This window comes from Kryptolebias marmoratus, linkage group LG9 (genome assembly GCF_001649575.2).
Source record: "Kryptolebias marmoratus isolate JLee-2015 linkage group LG9, ASM164957v2, whole genome shotgun sequence".
NCBI lineage: Eukaryota > Metazoa > Chordata > Actinopteri > Cyprinodontiformes > Rivulidae > Kryptolebias > Kryptolebias marmoratus.
In genome coordinates, this window is record NC_051438.1 from 15,129,841 (window position 1) to 15,147,491 (window position 17,651).

Below are 17,651 nucleotides of genomic sequence, written 5' to 3' on the forward strand. Positions count from 1 at the left end.
CTACACAAATTGTACCGTTACGTCTTACGAAGCGCCTTTGGGTACGCACCGTCCTGGCGAGCTTCGACTCGGCCCGCTCGCCGAGAGAGGCGGCGGAGCCACGCCGGGCGGGGCGTCGGGGTCGGAGCGCGCGGGTAGGGGCGGAGCGTGGGGGGCTTGGAACCCGTTGATAACTGCTTGCAGTTCTAGTTTTTATTGAACCTGGTTCAGTGCAGGGTCTAAAGCAACAAAACAAGCCCACCATGTCGAAACGACTGAGCACAAGAAGCTCAGTCATGTTGACCACAGAGCGCACATGCATAGGCCTCAGCGCCCGGGGGTGGGGAAGAACTGTGTGCTGAGGGGCACCTGCCATATGCTCTCTGAGTCAGGCCTCAAACAAAAGCCAGTCAATGCAGGCAGGACAGCCAGACCCTTTCCAGAGCGAGGGGGGAGGGGAGCGCACTCTTGAGGCATAGGGGTTGCTGTGTGAGCCGCTGTGTGTGTGTGGTGGGGATTCGCCATGAACCAGCGCTGCTATAAGTAGACACGGTTGCCATGACTACCATGTGATAAACCTATGGTTTCTTTTCTTGCAGTCACCTCATTAAGAGCAACCTTGAAATCTAATCCATTGGAGGGTTCCTAATTCAAAAGCCACCGCGCATAACTATTTAAACGACTGGTTTGTGGTGGGGGTTCGTTTACCTTTTCGGGGGCGGGGGGGCGACGACTCCATTCCCTTGCCGTGCCCTCACCTGGTCGGGGTCATGCCGAGCGAGCCAGTCCTGGGACCTGTAGAAAGCAGCCCCGCATCCCTCAGGGGCTGGGAAGTGAACGAAGCGGCACTTCAAAGGCAGGTCGGCTGCTGATGTTAAACAGAGTGGAGAGGAAGGGAGAGCTGATGGCCTGCAAAAATGGGACACATTAGAACTGAAGCGCCCGGCAGGCTACCCTGAAATGCAGATTAATAAGTAAACCGCTTCCTGTTTTTATCCCCTTCTAAAAAGGTTTGACAGTAATTATGATGGAATGTGTTTCTCTCACATAAAAGAAACTATGTAGAGATGAACAGATGAGTGTAAAGATAAATACTTTAAGTGAATTGCTTAGATCGGTTATGAAATTTAGTTTCACAAAATGGCTGATTAAATGCTACAAATAAGTGAAATTTGCTGTTTTGTTGTGTAATACCTGAAGATATGCTTACCAACATACTCATGTGTTACCACCCACTGAGTAAGGTTCATACAAATCTCCCCCCAACACCCTTATGCACAAGGCAGGGGTTTTTGGATTCTCCCCGGTCACTCGAGCATTCAGGGTCTTGGGTCAGAGGTCAGCTCTGGCCTACATTGTGAGCTCCAGGGGTGGCAATGGGGAGATTCTGCGATGAAGCTGTGACCAATCTCCCTCTCGCGATGAAAGATAAACCCTCGAATAAAAGACGGTTAAAACGTAGAAGAACTTCTGTCATGGCTGTCAAGCAAAACCAAAGGCAGAATACAATTAGGTGGGAAAATAAAGAACACTTTAAGAAGTGGATTTTTTTTGCAAGAGAGTATTCCTGTCAAGTATTAGCAAGTCACAAATCCTGTTTGGGAAATGCATTCAGTATCTGTGCAGTTGTGTTGACTAATTGGGTTGCATAAATAAAACCTTGTTTTGACACTTTCTCTCAGTTTTCTCTGAAATGCCCTTCCTTTAGTTTATCTGTATGTGATGTGCTTTTGTAAGAGATTTTCAGAATCAGAATCAGATTTTCAGTGAACAACTTTGATCCTGTGTGTGATTATACTTTTTTTTTTTTTACACATTTCTGACAACTTATCGGTGTTGTTTGTATTATGTGCAAATGTTCCTAAATTAGCAATGTTTTATATACATTTACTTTGAATTGTTTGACCTGCTGTGCTGAGGTGGACCTTACCCTCCTGTTTTCATTACATTTAATATAGAAATCTATAACTTAACTCTTACCATAATCCTAGAAAAGTGTTGTAATTTTATTCTTTTTTTGTATTTTATTGCACAGACATTATTTTTTTGGGGGGAGTTACTGAAGAATTTCTCATTTGAAAACACATCTCTCAAGTTTCTTATCACTTTAAACCCATGGTCACTATCTATTCTCCAAACAGCACACCTGGAAGTAGGCCCTGCATCCTGGTCTTACCTCTCCTCGACCTTTGACCTCTAGCTTATCTGTTTACTCATCCTTTTCTCATCAGCGTCGTCACCTGTAGGCGCTGTGAGACAGGATAGGTGGCTTGTGGTTTCTGTGCATGGTGGAAATTAAAAGATTTCTTCTTTTTTTTATTTTTTTCTCCTCGCTTCTCAACTTTGTTTCTTCCTGCTTGCTGAGAACGAGATGGGATCGGTTAGCTGCCTGCATTCCAGGTGAGCTGAACTCACGGGAAAAGAATGCACTGTCTCTGTCAGGCAGCTGACAGTAAACTGAGAGGAAGTCTGGTGGTTTGGGCTTGGTGGAAAGAGGTGACAATGAGAAGATGATGAAATGTCTATCAGAATCAGCTGATCAAACACTGAGATCCGTCTTTGTGAGGCAAATAACAGATGGCTCCATACTAATTAATTCAGATTATGTTGGCTTTCATGCGATTTGTTGCTGCTGTATGTCAAAGGATCTTAACTGATTAATCGTTAAGTGTTTTTAAGACAAAAAAAATGCCTGAAAATTGTTCAGGAGGCGCAGCGATTAGCAGCAGCGCACTGAAAGATCTGTGGTTGGAATTGTGATTGTGCAGATTTTCTGTGCAAAGGTTGGTTTTCCTGTGCCTGTGCAAGAATTTTTTTTTTCTTCCACAAACAGAAAACGTGCACTTTAGATTCAGTTTTGTGTTTTTAAATGAACTTTAGAGGTATTTTTCCTACGTAGGTTCACGTCCAGGGTGGCTCTCGCCTCTTGACCAGTGACAACAGATTCTGAAAATAAATAAAAGAATTTAAAAAATAAATGTAAAAATCAGAAGTTAGATTCACTGTGTAAAACATTGGATTAATGCAGCAATAAAGCATGATTTAACTTGTTAGAATGATTTATACGTTTTGGAAATAGTTTTAAGCTAAGATTCAGTTTATAAAAGCAACGTGCTTCTAAAAACCAACTTCTAAGAAAGTTGGTTGATAATAAAAGGTGGAAAGTCTGGATATTTGTGCTTTGAACGGGGTCCGGGATGTAAAAATCTAAAACATTTATAAGACTCAGTGAAATAGTTTTTTTTTTTTCAAACCCAGAGGCCTAACACAATGTCAGGGTTGAGAGTTTTTAAAATATTTTTTTGCCTGGGTAGTGGTAACCTCTGCACCGTTCTAGACCTAAATATATGCCTAAAAGTACATATTTGTGGTGCTTTCTCCAAATACGTTCCCCTAAAAATCTCTAGTATTTACTTTTTTTTGAGAGGTTAAAAAATCTTTTGCTTAAGTCAAGTTTCTCAGGAAACCCTTTGGGTGTTTATCAAACAATACATTTCCTGGTTTCTTTTTGAAAATTTGTCTTTGGTCTTATTGTGTCAAACAAAAATCAATCCAATAAAGCTAAATTCTTATAATAAGGTGTAGTAAATAGTTATCTGAAATATGTTTCTAGATTTTGGATGTCTTGTTGTGCTTTGTTTTTTCTCTGAAGTTCCCCCATACCAAAATGAATGTGGTCCCTGTTTGGTCACGTAGGTTGGAGTAGACCCTTCAGTCAGTTCTTTAGTTGGTTCCTGAAGTTGCTTCTTGTGTTTTGTTTTCAAAGAGCTTCAGCGTCCATGTTCTCCATGTGTCTGGACGCCCGCAGTTGTAAACCAGAGTAACAATAAGGATGTAGACTTGCACTGTCTCCCTCTCTCTTTACATCAAAGAAGCTGGTGTTATGCAGGGACTGGGGGTACTGATGGCTTTTTACGGCCGTGTTTGTGTGGACGTAGCAGTCTGGCGGCAGACAGGGCGGTGATCCAGAGGATGTGAGGGTGAGAGAATGTGACAAGTGTCGACCGAGTCATGAAACGAATCCTGGTGGCTGTAAACAGCTCTGTCTCTCACTGCTTCCTGCTGTAGAAACGCCATTACTGCCTCTCTGCTAATTACTCCCTCACTCCCAGCTCTCGGCGTGTCGTTTCTGCAGGTCCTCCGCCTTCATGCGTCTTCAGTCTTCTGTCTTTGTTAATGATAGGCCACTACTTCCGTGATCAAACTTACACTGTGTAGAAAGATGCTCTGCTAGCATACAGGAATAAATGAGGTCCAGCAATGGCAATGGAATACCAAAAGCTGCTGCCTTTTAAACAATTGTTGGTGGAATTATTCACCTTTTAATTATCCTGGTAATGTCAGCAAAGCTCCTGTTTTGTGTGTGTGGTCGTCATGGTTTTAGATCAGAAGATTAACTCCACAGAGGGATTTAGTTGTTCGCAGCTTAAACATAACTTTTTAATCCTTGCAGAGACATAAATTGTCAAGTAACTCTGCTATATCTGTGGAGTCACACTTAAGCAGTAGGTTTTATGTGTTTTAAAATAACATAGAGGTCCCAATTTTTATTTATTTTTTCAGCAAATTTATTTTTGCAAATTGTTTTATATACTTTTGTTCTGTATTTGGTGTGAATAAAACCATACTTTCTATTATAATGTTATAATTAACTATTACTGGGCAGTAATTAGCAGAAATTGAGACTATTTAAGGTGTCCACAGTTAAGGGGGCCTCAGTTTGAGTCAGAGGGCTGTGATGCAATGATAAAACGATTATTAATGCATTTTGATTGTTTATATGTACCCCCTGAATTGCACCCTGGCAGTTTTAAAGCATCACATTTATTTACTTCCACTTCATTTATTTCCAGATTATATCTTGCTCAAGCGTCTTGTGAATTTGTCTGTTATGTGGACATCCTTGCTCTGCACTTCCACACTTCTGAGATGTGCCCTTTGTTTTCCTCAACGCTGCGTTATTAATTAACGATAACAAAATAGATTCTTGATATTTGTAAATCGATCCTGTATCTTCCGTGTCCACAATGCGATGCCTCTAAAATAGATTTAACCTCCCCACCCCTGCTGTTTGTGCAGTTTTATGTTGTGTTGATCAATTCAAAATGACCTTAAATCACGTTTTACCAAATCTAAAGAGACAGCTACCATCTATCTGGCTATTATTTTTAATTTTCAGTTATTGCAAAGCGACTCAGAATTGGTTGAGGCATGATTGCAGGCAGACAGTCAGCCTCATCAAGAGTCTTCACTAAAAGCCGAGTGTGTGTAGTTCAAGTTCGAGCTTTCCAGGCAAATCTGCAGAAGAGTAACCCGACACCCTCCTCTCCTCATTCTTAATTTTTGAGAGGAGGCCTCTTGGATTAAAAGCAGAAACACCCCTCTTCATTGGTCACATGGACCCCTGGGGCCTTGGGGCTGTTGCTATGGAAAAGAGTACGTCTTTGTACGGGGGGGGGCTCGCCGTAATGACATTGCTCTTATAAATGTTGAGGATCTGGAGAGATGCAGAGAGACTGAAATGTTAGATTACGTTAACTGGGTTTTTAATAGAGTGGAAAGCTTTTATGATCCACTGAAAGAGGCTTACAGTGATGTCTTCCTTCGCCTTACTTGATAGGCGCATGTTCAGAAGTACTCACCTTAATGTAGGTATTTATGTTTTGTGGAAGATGGGCAGGAACACATTAGATCTGATTATAAACCTGTTTCACAATAATAATAATAATAATAATAATAATAATAATGATAATAATGATAATAATTCACAAGATGAAATGAGTAGAGAAAATAAATGAGTATATTTGCTAAATGTTTTAAAGTCCCTTTGTGGGATGCAGTATGACTGAATTATTTATTTTTATTTTTTAAGGTAAATTTGAGGAGAAGGAGGACCGGGTGCCCAAACTGGAGCAGCTGAACTCCCTTGGTTTTATGTGCAGCCTGAATCTTGTCCTCAACAAGAAGGATCTGATCAAAATGGAGCTTCTGTTGTTGGAGACTTTCGGCTGGAATCTGTGCATGCCCACGCCCGCCCACTTTATCGACTACTACCTCCATGCTGCAGTGCAGGAGGGTGACCTCTACAACGGCTGGCCCCTGTCCTCCATCTCCAAGACCAAGTCCTTCATGGACAAATACACTCACTACTTCCTGGAGGTTTCTTTGCAGGGTGAGTTTGGAAAGAAGACAGGTCATTGTTGGAAAGTAAAATGTTTGATTGAAATCAAAGCCCCTTTTTTCTCTTTTGTAGATCACGCCTTCCTGAATTTCAGACCGTCCCAGGTTGCCGCTGCCTGCGTGGCAGCGTCTCGTATTTGCCTTCAGATTTCCCCAAGCTGGACGACTGCTCTGCATCTGCTAACAGGGTACTCCTGGGACCACCTCACCCAGTGCATCGAGCTCATGCTGCTGTAAGAGTCGCACCAACAAACACACACAAGCAGAGGGGGGAAAAAAAGTAGAAAGCAAGAGCTGCAGATAATCCTAAAGTGGGAGGCCACATCCATGTAGACTGTTTTTATACTGTGATATTCACCTTTAAGTTGCCATGATTGTGAATTTCAAAATAAGTGTTTCTGTAACCAGTAGAAGCTTGTGTGTATCATCTCACAAAAGCTGTTCAGTTGTAGCTGATAGCCTCAGATTTGTGTAATTTAACAACCATAATTAGGTTGTAAAAATTAGTGCTGAGTCAGTTGCAAAGTGCACTAATTTCTGTAATTGTTTGCATATGTTCAGATTATTGCCGTGGAAGTCTAAAAGGTTGGTGCAGAGAAATCTTTGCGTCTGTCAGTGGATTTTTTAGCTCCATATACTTCTCTCCCTGCAGCTATAGCTGTGATTCTTCAGTGCAATGTTTACACATTTGACTTAATTTAATCTTTTTGTTGTGTTAACGACAGAGCTCATGACAACGATGTGAAAGAGGCCAATAAAACCAAATCTACCCCACCTCACCGGCCCTCCTCTCTGCAGTCGCAGCCCCAGACTTCTCACCTCTCTCCAGTGTCAGCCATCCAGAGACCAGCCTCCTCCAGCTCCTCCTCCACGCCACAGTTGCTCTTTCAGCCAGATACTTTCCCGCACCTTTCCCAGCACTCCCCATCCCTGTCTCAGCTGCAAGCACTAGCCGACTCCCAGGCTTTGGGCCCAGTAGTGAACATGTCTCAGGATTTCCTTCAGAGCCACCGGATGGGTCTGCTAGCTGGGGCTCCCTCCATCACTCCCGGAGGAGCGTTCGCCTCCTACTCGAGTCTAACCTCAGGTCTTCAGCCAGGAGCCCGCGCTCTGCCTCTCCAGGGCCCCATCTCCGTGCAGATGGCCCTCGCCGGAGAGCCGCGGCACTGTCTGAGCATGGCCTACAGCGGGGGCTACCTGGGCGCGCACCACACGTTCACAGCCGGCTGCTTTGACAGGTGACGCCAGGAGACGGAGAGGGAGCACAAACCCCCACGGGAGTCCACTTCACTACTTCCCACCCAACTCCCGACCCTGAAGCATCCACTCACAGATCTACTCTCTCTCTCCGTCGGTACCGCAACACCTTCAGCTCGTCCAGCTACCCCGTCCCTCTCACAGAGACGTCTCAAACGTAAACAGAGGTCCAAAGGCAAGACAGACCAAGTGGAAGTCATCACACTGACGTGACAAATGCTTAACCGCCTCACATTAAACTCTGAGGCACCGCAGACATTTTCTCCTGCCGTATACTGAACTGACTTTATAAAACTGTGTTATTATGAGACTGTCATCACTGTGAATGAGATGAAAGCAGCAGTGTGATTGTACACCCACCTCATTCAGTGCCTGTTCTCACTTGTGTGTGATAGCTGAGCCAATTTTAGAGGTGCACAGAACACAGAGTATCCGTGCTAAGCGTATTTTGCTGCTCGATGTCCTTTTTTATCTTCGTTTCCGATCCCAAAAATGTAACACATTTCATAGAAAATTGGGCTGTTCATATTTTCTTTATGTAAGCCATCGTTGGGTAAAGGTAGCAAAAAGTTGCCTAGAGGCTGTCAGCAAACATTTGATGTAATGAGCAGAACGGCTCCTTTGGGAATTCCTCACAACGCAGGACCTCAGAGGAGCCGGAGAATTCATTGTTTTGCGCACAGCAGGCGATGACCACGGCTCGAACCGGCCCTCAGTATTCAGTTTAATTTTTCCTCCTCTTTTAGCCCCAAAGTCGAGTCTCGTGGGAGAGCATTCACACAAGCAGGTAACGCGTTTCTCCCGCCGGCTCTTCATACTAAAGTTTTAATTTCTCCAGCACCGCTCAAAGAGTTAGACCAACCGATGCGACTGGACCAGCATGGCGAAGGAGACGCGGTTGGTTGTAAATACAAATTGCTGCTGCATTTAAAAAGAAAGAAAAAGAGAAAGAAAGCTGGTTCTGTGTCTGTGTTAATGCCTCCCAATGTTTACATGAACCACTATCAGGGACTTGATCAAGATTACTTGAATATGATGCCATTGAAACATGCCATAGCTTTTATTTATGAGTTTATGTTCCTTAATGTTTTCTTATTAATTAATTTTGTTTGACGTAGTGTAGAATTTTAACTTAGCAACCCAACATTAATTAAGTGTAGTCATTTTTTTGTACCTGTTCATAAAAAAAAACCCTGTATATTCAGGCTCAGGTTTAAAGGCTGAAACTAGCTGCCTTCTCTTCATTTTTCCTCTGCTTATTGTGCTTTAAAGCGGATGCTAATGCATCACTGGACCCTACTCCGGACAACTCGGGTTTCTGAAACTTCAGCTGCTACATGAGGGACCAAACCCGCGGTGGCTGCTTTCACATATAAACATCTGCAGCCAGTCAGCTGTAATTGCTTCCCAAATTTCTAAAGCTGCAATCCCCAATCTGCCACTTCCTGTTAAAGTATAAACACATCCAGACTCGCAGCGCTGATTGGCAGAGGCTGCCCGCTGGTCATCGGGGTGATTCTTTGATCGTTCATGGACCACAAGACGCTGAGAGTCATGACACATTTTGACTGAATTTGGGCTGCCTGTTAATAAGCAGCTATTTCTCAATGTGCCAGAAACATTACTAAACTGAGAGGCCAGGCGGATGTAGTTAAACTTCGTGTTTTGGTTCATCTGTTTTCCTCTCAAGCTTAAATTCTCAGTTTGTTTGGATTTGTCTGTGGAAACAAACAAAAAAAAATCCTGCAGTTTGATTTTTCTGCCTATAAATTTTCAGATGCTCCTGTTTCTTGCTGGACCGTGTTTGCATCTTTCCCTCAGCAGCTTTCATGGTCTGCACGGGAACCTTAAAGGACTAGTTCAGACTTTCGAAGGTTAAGTTCTTTGGGAAGCGTTTGAACAGTTAGTATCCTACCTGCTGTAGATGGCTTTTGCAGTAACCTCAGTTTGGAGGAATAGATTCGTTTGGACCAGAATGACGAGCTCGTCGGACCAAAGTGGATTGCTGCCACCCTGAAACAACTTCAGTCTCAAAAATAAAACTGTTCACATTGCCATCAGTTTACATGTTTATTAACATCACATTTATGGTTATTTACAAGCATCAGTAGGGCTTCTTGAGCAGCCTGGGGCCCATCCTGCAGGAATATGGTAATAATTCTTACATAATTACAGGTTTATTTGGTCTGTTGAGCAGTTGTTAGCTCGTCGATCCGCTCAGAATTCAACTCTTTCTCCAAACTGAGGTCAGATAAAGAACTATAAAATGTTAATCAATCATAACCTTTCCACATAACCCCATTTTGGAAGGTCTGAGTTATCCGTCTCATGTACAAACATCTCAGACAGCACAACGCGAATCCTCTTTAATTGAATCCAGCCTGATACGTTTGAACCGGTGAATTATGATATTTTTATGTTTCTCTAACTTTGTGAACCATTTTGTTAAAAGTTTCTGCATTCCATTTGGACTAATTGTGTTTTAGTTCAATATTTTGTTTTCTTTCTTTTTTTTTAATGAATTTTGTTTGTGTGCCAGACTTGTTCTTGTTTTTTTTTCCTTTATAAATTTTCCTCAGAATTCATGTGCAACTTCAGATTGAGGTGTCAAAGGTGCAATAAGCTGTTTTTTCTCCTCTCTTTATGCTGACCACAGCCATCACTGTCTCGTGTGTACCACTGGTTCAACTTTATTTTTTATTTTAACTTATTTTTGATAATTGTGTAATTTGACTTGATTTCCTTTAGAGGGCAGTTAGCTCTGAAAACGGTGATTATGGTGCATATTGCAGCCACAAGCTATGAGTGATAGATAATACTGAATGATTGATTTAGTTGAACTGTTTTTTTGTTTGTTTTCTTGACGGTGCTGAAGCCACTCACACCAAATAAGATTTGTTTTAAAAGTGATAAACCTACGCCACAAACTTCCACTTTTCTTTGACTTTTTAAAATTCTTTTGTAACACCTTGTAGTCTTGATTTATATGACACTGAATGATAAATTTGTTTTATCGTATAGTGCCATGAAAGAATAAAAACACAAGTGAGCTGAGTTTCTGACGGGTGGATTTTTGTATCCTTTTTTTAAAATGCCTGAAGCTTTTAATTCTCCTGTTGGTATAATGGGAGGATAATAAAGCTTCTCCAGCAGGTTTTAGGCACAGTTGTGACTCTGTGCTGAGAATAAAACGCACCGTTCACTAAACCTCACTGTTTAAATGTAAGTAAACACATTTAGCTGTTTTTATGGTATTTGAGCTGTTCATTTTCTTTACTTTTCAGACAAGTCATATTTTTTACACCTTTACTGAGAGCTTATTTCTCTGATCAGGTATTAGGTTTAAGCAGATTAATTAAATATATTAAGTGTATTTGTCTCCCAAGTTTTGAATGCGGGCAATTTGCTGGTTTAGATTTTCAGTCATCAGGACATGATAAATAATAAAAAAAAAAGGTTAAAAAAAAACAACTGGACTTGTAGTTTGCAGCTGAAGATGTTTGTCTTCTTCCCCGAGGAGCTTTATGAATTCAGAATGGCAGAGAATGCGGAGTTCGAGCTTTTCAAGCTGAGATGTTCTGTAAACTGGATTAACATGCAGATTAACGTCACTCCCTTCACAACAGAGGCTCATTAGGGTCTTTGTTTTCCTGACTCACAAATGGGCCACATTGTTGAGAAAGCTCCTCGGATGAGAAGCCAAACGTCTTCAGCTACAGAACAGAAGTCCAGTTGTTTTTGTTTATAACCTTTTTTTTAGATTACTGCAGGGGATTGTGAGTTTCTTATCTTATATTAGACATTCATTAAAAGTGACAGTGTTACTGCTCAGAGGGATCTGCAGATTTTTCCCACCTCTGACTAAATCCCTCTTCTTTTTTTTTAGCATTGCAGTGAACCAAGCTTCGATGGAAAGATTACAAACTATATCTTACCTGTTGTCGACAGCTCTCTGAACAGCCTCTATTTAGAAAAAAATTAATTATTTCTGACAAGCTAATGTTTTGTCCAAGACCAAAGTGGATTCTGCAGTCCTAAAAAGATCTAAAAAGAACAAAAAAAGTTTATTTTTTTTTTACAAATAATTCTGTAGATATGTGTAAGAGCAAACAGCAGCAGCTAGCTGTAGCACTTCCAGTGCTGCCTGGGGTTCTTTCTAAAGGAAAATAAAAAATATTTCAGCTGAAATAATCCTGTAATTTGAAACTGACAAAAGTGTAAAGGTTTAAAATCTAGTACATGCATGAAACACTTTTTGCTTTAGCGATCCACTCTGGTTTTAGACCCATTCAGACTAGCCATTAGCTCATCAATCTGGTCAGATTTAAACTAATTTTCTTCAAACTGAGGTCATTTAGTGAACTGTCTATGACAGTTAAGATATTAATTATTAACCTTTGTATAGAGTGTGTGCTGTGACATCAGACTGGTTGTTTCGCCGTAATGAGGGATATTTGCCGTGTTTTGCTTACAGCTTTATGCAGTTAGCCTAGTGTTCACACACACAATTGGTTGTAGATATAATTTTCAGGCAAGACCATAGATTTAAGAGATTTCAGAACCTGTGCTTTAGGATAAAGGTGGTCGGGGGCATTCAGAGGCTCATTTCATGGGATTCAGTCAACAGTGTGACCCACATCAAAAAGGTAATCTGTGACACGACACCCAGGTGACAGGAGGGTGCAGCCTGTTTATTTCACAGCCTGACCCGACTATTCGGCTGATTTTTTTTTTTTTTTTTGGGGGGGGGCAATTTTCCCGCTTTTAAACATGAATCGCACAACGTTCCAATAAACCATCAGAGGGAGCTTGTTGTACAACAGGAGGAATGAACATACTGTAGATCAGATCTGAACCATCCCCTTTAAATGTGAAGCAAACAGTCTAATCTGCTTCTCCTGCAACTGTAATCATGGGTGGAAAATAAAACCCACCAGCCTTCTGATGGGGATCAGTGAACAGTCGGAGCAGAAGTCCAGCCTCAGTCAGAGCTTTCTGTGCTGGAATGCGTTCGGGACGTCAACACTTAAGACATTATGCTCTGGTATAATGGTGGCCTGACTCCCCCCCCCTCCATCCCCCCTCCTCACCCACAGAAACAGCTGAGCCTTTAGCTTTGTTTCCTCCAGAACAGCAGAATATTTACAGTGGTGTGACGATGGTTCAGGCTCCAACTTTGTAAAACTTCACTGATTGTTCTATTTAAAAAAACTAAATGTAAAAAACACACCAGACAGTTCTTTATTCTAATTTACAGTGAAAACAAAAAGAAAATAAAGAGTCCTACATAAAAATGTGGTCATGCCGAACAGTTAAAACAGTTCCATCGTCTTTGGCAAATATCACAGCTTTTAATACTTTTAGCTTCTAGTTAACCTTTTGCTAATTTTAGCTTTTAGGTAGCATTTTGCTACTTTTAGCTAGCATTTAGCTACTTTGAGCTTTTAGCTAGCATTTTGCTACTTTTAGCTTCTAGCTAGCCTTTTGCTGTTTTTAACATTTCGTAAACATTTTGTTACTCTTATAGCTTTTAGCAAGCATTTTCATTTAGCTACATTGAGCAAGCATTTAGCTACTTATAACATTTAGTAAGCATTGTTATTTTTAGTCTTTTTCTACTTTTATATTTTAGCTAACATTGTGGTGCTTTCAGCTTGCATTTGACTATTTTTAGCTAGCCTTTTGCTACTTTTAGCTTTTAGCTAGCATTTTGCTAAAAATAAAGCAAACAAAAAAAGCAGTTTTCTCTGTCTCTGAATCTTTAAACCGTGCTCAGTTCTGTGGTCTTTGAGATCAGTCTGACAGATTTCTCAGTTGCGTTTAAAACAGAAGGATGTATTTATTTGTTTTTAATTAATTTATTTATTTTAGACCCGTCTCTCCTCAGAATGAGACCCCAGATCTCAATAAGATTATCTGTATATTTAAAGGTAAAAAAGGGGGAAAATAATAATTTCTCAGTTACCAGCAGGTCACCAGAAGTAAGAGAAAACAAGCCACTGATCTTTTCTTGGAATGTCGGGGAACAAAAAGCTTATCTGTTCCTAAATGTTTGTGCGTCTCAGTGTGCTACCGAACTGAGGACATCTGGGACAGAATCCTGCACACCTCTCTGATCACATCAGCATGTGGTCGTCTGATTAGGATCTGAATCCTGAGAAGACTGAGGGGCATTTCTCCAGATGCTCGGTGATCGGTGGATTGAGGTGCCGACAGAGGGCCGTGGTCTTTGCTTCAGGCCATCCTGCTGTAAGCTTTTTTATTCAGAGATAAAGAGGAAGGCTGCTGGCTTCCTCCAGGAAGAAAAAATATAATAAGTTGCTTAAAAAGAACAATGCAGCCTTTAATCAGTACTGCTTCAGAACTTGACCTTACTAATTAATTACTGACATGTTTAAGTATTTAGAGAACTAAAAATCCTCAATATGATGAAGACTTCAGGATGAAAGTGGAAGCTGCTGTCATGTTTCTTACCGCAGTAATTATCAGAGGAGTGTTCATCATATTGGCAGGTTGTAATCTAAATAAATATGGTAAAGATAAATGTCAGAAATACAGTAAAAAACAAAATCTGCACAACTGTTTTCACAACGATGGGTAATATTTTCCTTGAATCAAAAATTTGTAAGCAAAATCTATCAATGGCTGCCACCCACCACGTGTGTTTGTTTACTTATGGAAACAGCTGGAGTGACTGAAAATAGGTCAGTTATGGCAACGTCCGTGGAAGAGCCATTTATGATGGAGAAGTCCGACAGTTTTGCTCTGATTTGTTGAATAAAGTATGCAGATATAAAGATAAAGACAGGTTAGGTTGAAATGGTAAACTTACCGGTCTAGAAGAAGTTTTGCAAAAGCTGCAGGAGCTCCCCCACTTGTTTGAGCCCTAATATTTATTCTTGACAGCTGTCTTACTCGCGCTTCCTCTTTTCTTGTGCGATCAGCAGCAGATTCACTCTTATATTTCCATTTAAGCATCTTCTCTCAGATTCCAGACTTGTCTGATTCCGTCAAGCTTCCTGTTTTCGGTGGATTCAGCCAAGTGTTTTGTTTACACTGAATGCATGCCCTCACTGTCACCTGATTTTAGTTTATTGCACCCAAAGTACCAGAGTAACAAACAAGCAGCACAATGAAGAACGAGGAGCTTTTTATTACTCATCAAATTGACTTTTTTTGTAAAAAATGCAAAAAAACGTTGTAAAAAAATGATCAAAAACTCCATATCCCTTGGAACTAATGTATTGATCATTAAACACTGGGATCACTGTATCACCACCCCAAATCCGTTAAGAAAAACAGCACTCTCTCCACAGTGAAGCATGGCAGTGGTGGCATCATGCTGTGGGAATGTTTGTTGGAAGAAGGTCCTGGAAAGTTGGCGAGAATTTTCCCTCTGTTTGTTTCCCTCTGAAAACAATGTTTCTCTAACTTTAAAGCAAGTTTGAGATTCTCCTCTGCTTTTCTTTTATAATGTCACTACATTAAAATCATGAAAACACATAAATAAACAATATCCTATTAGGAGGTTAGTTCAGAGTCAATAACTCAAGTAGTAATTTTCTAAAAGCAGCTTGTCTCCCATGAAAAGAAGGAACTAACTTTATTCAGCAAATTGAAAGATGTGAAGATTAGTGGCACCCTCTAATGGCAGCAGTAGGAAGATGCATCTATGTAGCAGAATTACTAATTACTCTCCTCTTTATTTGATTATTAGAAAAAATTGTCTCTCAAACCAAATTTGAGTTTGTCAGATTACATGCAGTGTTTTTTAATTTCTACTCAGTATATTTTATAAGCCATAATCTGAAATGTGTGTTTTGTTTGGTTTTTTAGGAAAGTTTCTGAAAGCACGCAGTGATTTAAACAACAAAGTTGTTCATGTTTATAATGTGTTACCGCAGGACCTCAGAAACTACAGCTCTGGAGTCTTTTTCTTTTATGTGCTAATTATTCCCAGATTTTCTAAAAATGAGACCACAAAACACAATGTAGATTCAGTTTGTTGAACTATTTACCTCCACGCACCGCACTGCTACCTTCAGTGCATTGTTAACCAGTTTTCTTCTCTTTTTTTTTATCCATCAGAAGATGAAATAAAGACCCAAGAAGCTGCAATAAATCTTCAGCAGTAGTTCTGAAAGCAGCTCAGTCTTTCTGCACACATAATGAATTCTCTACCCACACAATGTCACAGATGTTGAATATTTTTCTCTGCAGACACTTATTTGACATCGTTTCTTCTCTGCATCCACTTCCAAGGGACTGCAGCATATAAATAGGAGATTACTGAGTTCAGAGCAACTTCAATGCATTTATTCAAGAGGAACTCTGGAATAAATAAAGTTAATAAAGTTACCAAGTCCTGCTGACCAGTTGAAAATCTGAATAAAAAAACATTTCATCTGTAACCCCGCCTGCAGCCTTCTTCCCTTTTTTTGCAAATAGAGGAACCGAATCTGACAAATTATGAAGAAATATTGAAAATATTGCAATTTGGTGCGGCGGTGGCAGAAAATCAATCACAACACGGACTCCAAATGGAAATTAATGTCACATGAGCTTTTCAAGGTTTGACCAAAAGGGCTCTAACTCTGTCTCTGCTCATCATAAGAGGATCTTAGTTTAACACTCTGACATGACAGGAGGCGGCGGGCGATATGCATTCATTCAAAGGATGCCAAGCCTTTTATTTTTTTGTAATTAAAGCCTTAACAAGTCATATTTTGAGCACCAGGGCTTGTTTTATTCATATAAACTCAGGGAATGAAATCAGTGTTGCAGTACAAGCCACACATTTCAGGATATTACACTCAGATAAAAGTAAAGAAAGATCACAACTCAATTTGATTACATTTTGATGGGGCAGACAAACTAAATGTTAAATGGCTTTTGTTGGATCAGCCATTAAAACCAGAACAGATGTCAAACTGGAGTATGTTGCGTAATTTCACCGTTTCTTCAAAGTCACACCCCGAACCAGCACAGTCTACGTCAGTCTTGCGTTGCAAAGAGCCGTTCCACTTTCTCTTCGGTTTGGATTCATTTTGCCTTTCTTGTTCCAGAGTCTGAAGCGAGGACCGTGTTTTCCACCAAAGCGTGTTGAGTCTCGCAGGGTTAGATCCTCCTGAAGACTCTCTTGAACGTCACGCCCTTTTCTCCTGGAGTTACACAAGTCTGCTCGGAACAGAGCAGAAAAGAGAAGCAGCGATTATCCGGGATCATTTGACACAAACCACAGGACTCTCACTGATCACACTTTCAGGGCCTCCTTCTGCCCAGGATAAAGGACTCCTTCTCTCACCATTACGAGCTTATCGTCGACCATCTCTGCTGTGAAGTGGTACTCTGGGAACTGGAGTAAAATCTTCCCCCCTTCCTTAGTGACTACAGCCTGCCAAAAGGAAGAGCTCACAAAGGGAAGAAGCAAAAATGATTGTTTCCTTTAGTAAATTGGGTTTAACTCACCTTGAATTTCTGGCCTTTCATGGACACCAGCTCACTTTCCTTCCCAATGGTGAACTGGCTGGTCCAGGTCCAGCCGGGGATGGTCTGAGTCCAGGTGTAGTCGTCCCCATCCTGAGTCACCTCAGTCACCACTTTGTGGTCTGTCTTGGCCTTGAGGAAATCTGCGACGAAGAACACGAGGCTCCCAGTTAAAATAACCCAATGATACTGAAGCAAACGATGGCGGGAGTAATAAAATCCTCATACCGATCGCTTCCAGAAACTCCTCATAGTTCTCCTGACTCTCCAGCTCGTATTTCCCCACGAATGTCATGGTGAGATGAAGGAAGAGACGACACGAGGAAGGAGTTTATGAGTAAGGAGAGGAGTGGCAGAACCCTCCGGACCTGCCTCTTCCTCTCCTCTGCCTCATCACATGACTCCCCCCCACATGTATGTGAAACATTTTTTCTCCTCCAAGACACGACTGTCCCATCGTTTCCCCCTGCAGCTGGTCCACACTCCTGCTGAAAGCAGCTCTGACATGTGACCGAGACTCGGCCTGCAAGTCTGAGCACGAGCAATGTCGTAATCTGCACAGGGTGTTAAAAAAATAAGCACATCTCAAATCATACTGTCAGCATCCTTTAACACAGCTCCTTTATTCCTATAATTTAGTTTGTGGCTGCAGGTGTTTTCACATGAGAAATGCAAAAAATAATAATAATAATGATACACTATTATTATCTGGATAATTAGAGAACAGATATTGTTCAAACTGTTCCAGT

General features: G+C 41.1%; 2 protein-coding genes across 3 annotated transcripts in view; one reads left to right on the forward strand and one right to left on the reverse strand.

Annotated features, from left to right (window-relative positions):
* Positions 1–10,470, forward strand: part of ccnjl (cyclin J-like) — a 20,158-nt gene extending 9,688 nt beyond the window's left edge. For both annotated transcript variants that reach the window (XM_025007629.2, XM_017424052.3), the window contains exons 4-6: positions 5,852–6,151; positions 6,233–6,392; positions 6,885–10,470. In XM_025007629.2, coding sequence (XP_024863397.1) covers positions 5,852–6,151; positions 6,233–6,392; positions 6,885–7,401 — 977 coding nt within the window. In that variant the 3' untranslated portion in view covers positions 7,402–10,470. The remainder of the gene's footprint in view (positions 1–5,851; positions 6,152–6,232; positions 6,393–6,884) is intronic.
* A 5,668-nt stretch (positions 10,471–16,138) lies between these two features.
* fabp6 (fatty acid binding protein 6, ileal (gastrotropin)) lies at positions 16,139–17,291 on the reverse strand. Its single transcript, XM_017424111.3, has 4 exons — positions 17,131–17,291; positions 16,885–17,045; positions 16,721–16,810; positions 16,139–16,593 (listed from the first exon to the last, which is right to left on the reverse strand). The coding sequence occupies exons 1-4, from the start codon at positions 17,195–17,197 to the stop codon at positions 16,534–16,536; spliced, it is 378 nt and encodes a 125-aa protein (XP_017279600.1). The 5' UTR covers positions 17,198–17,291; the 3' UTR covers positions 16,139–16,533.
* Positions 17,292–17,651: the final 360 nt, after the last annotated feature.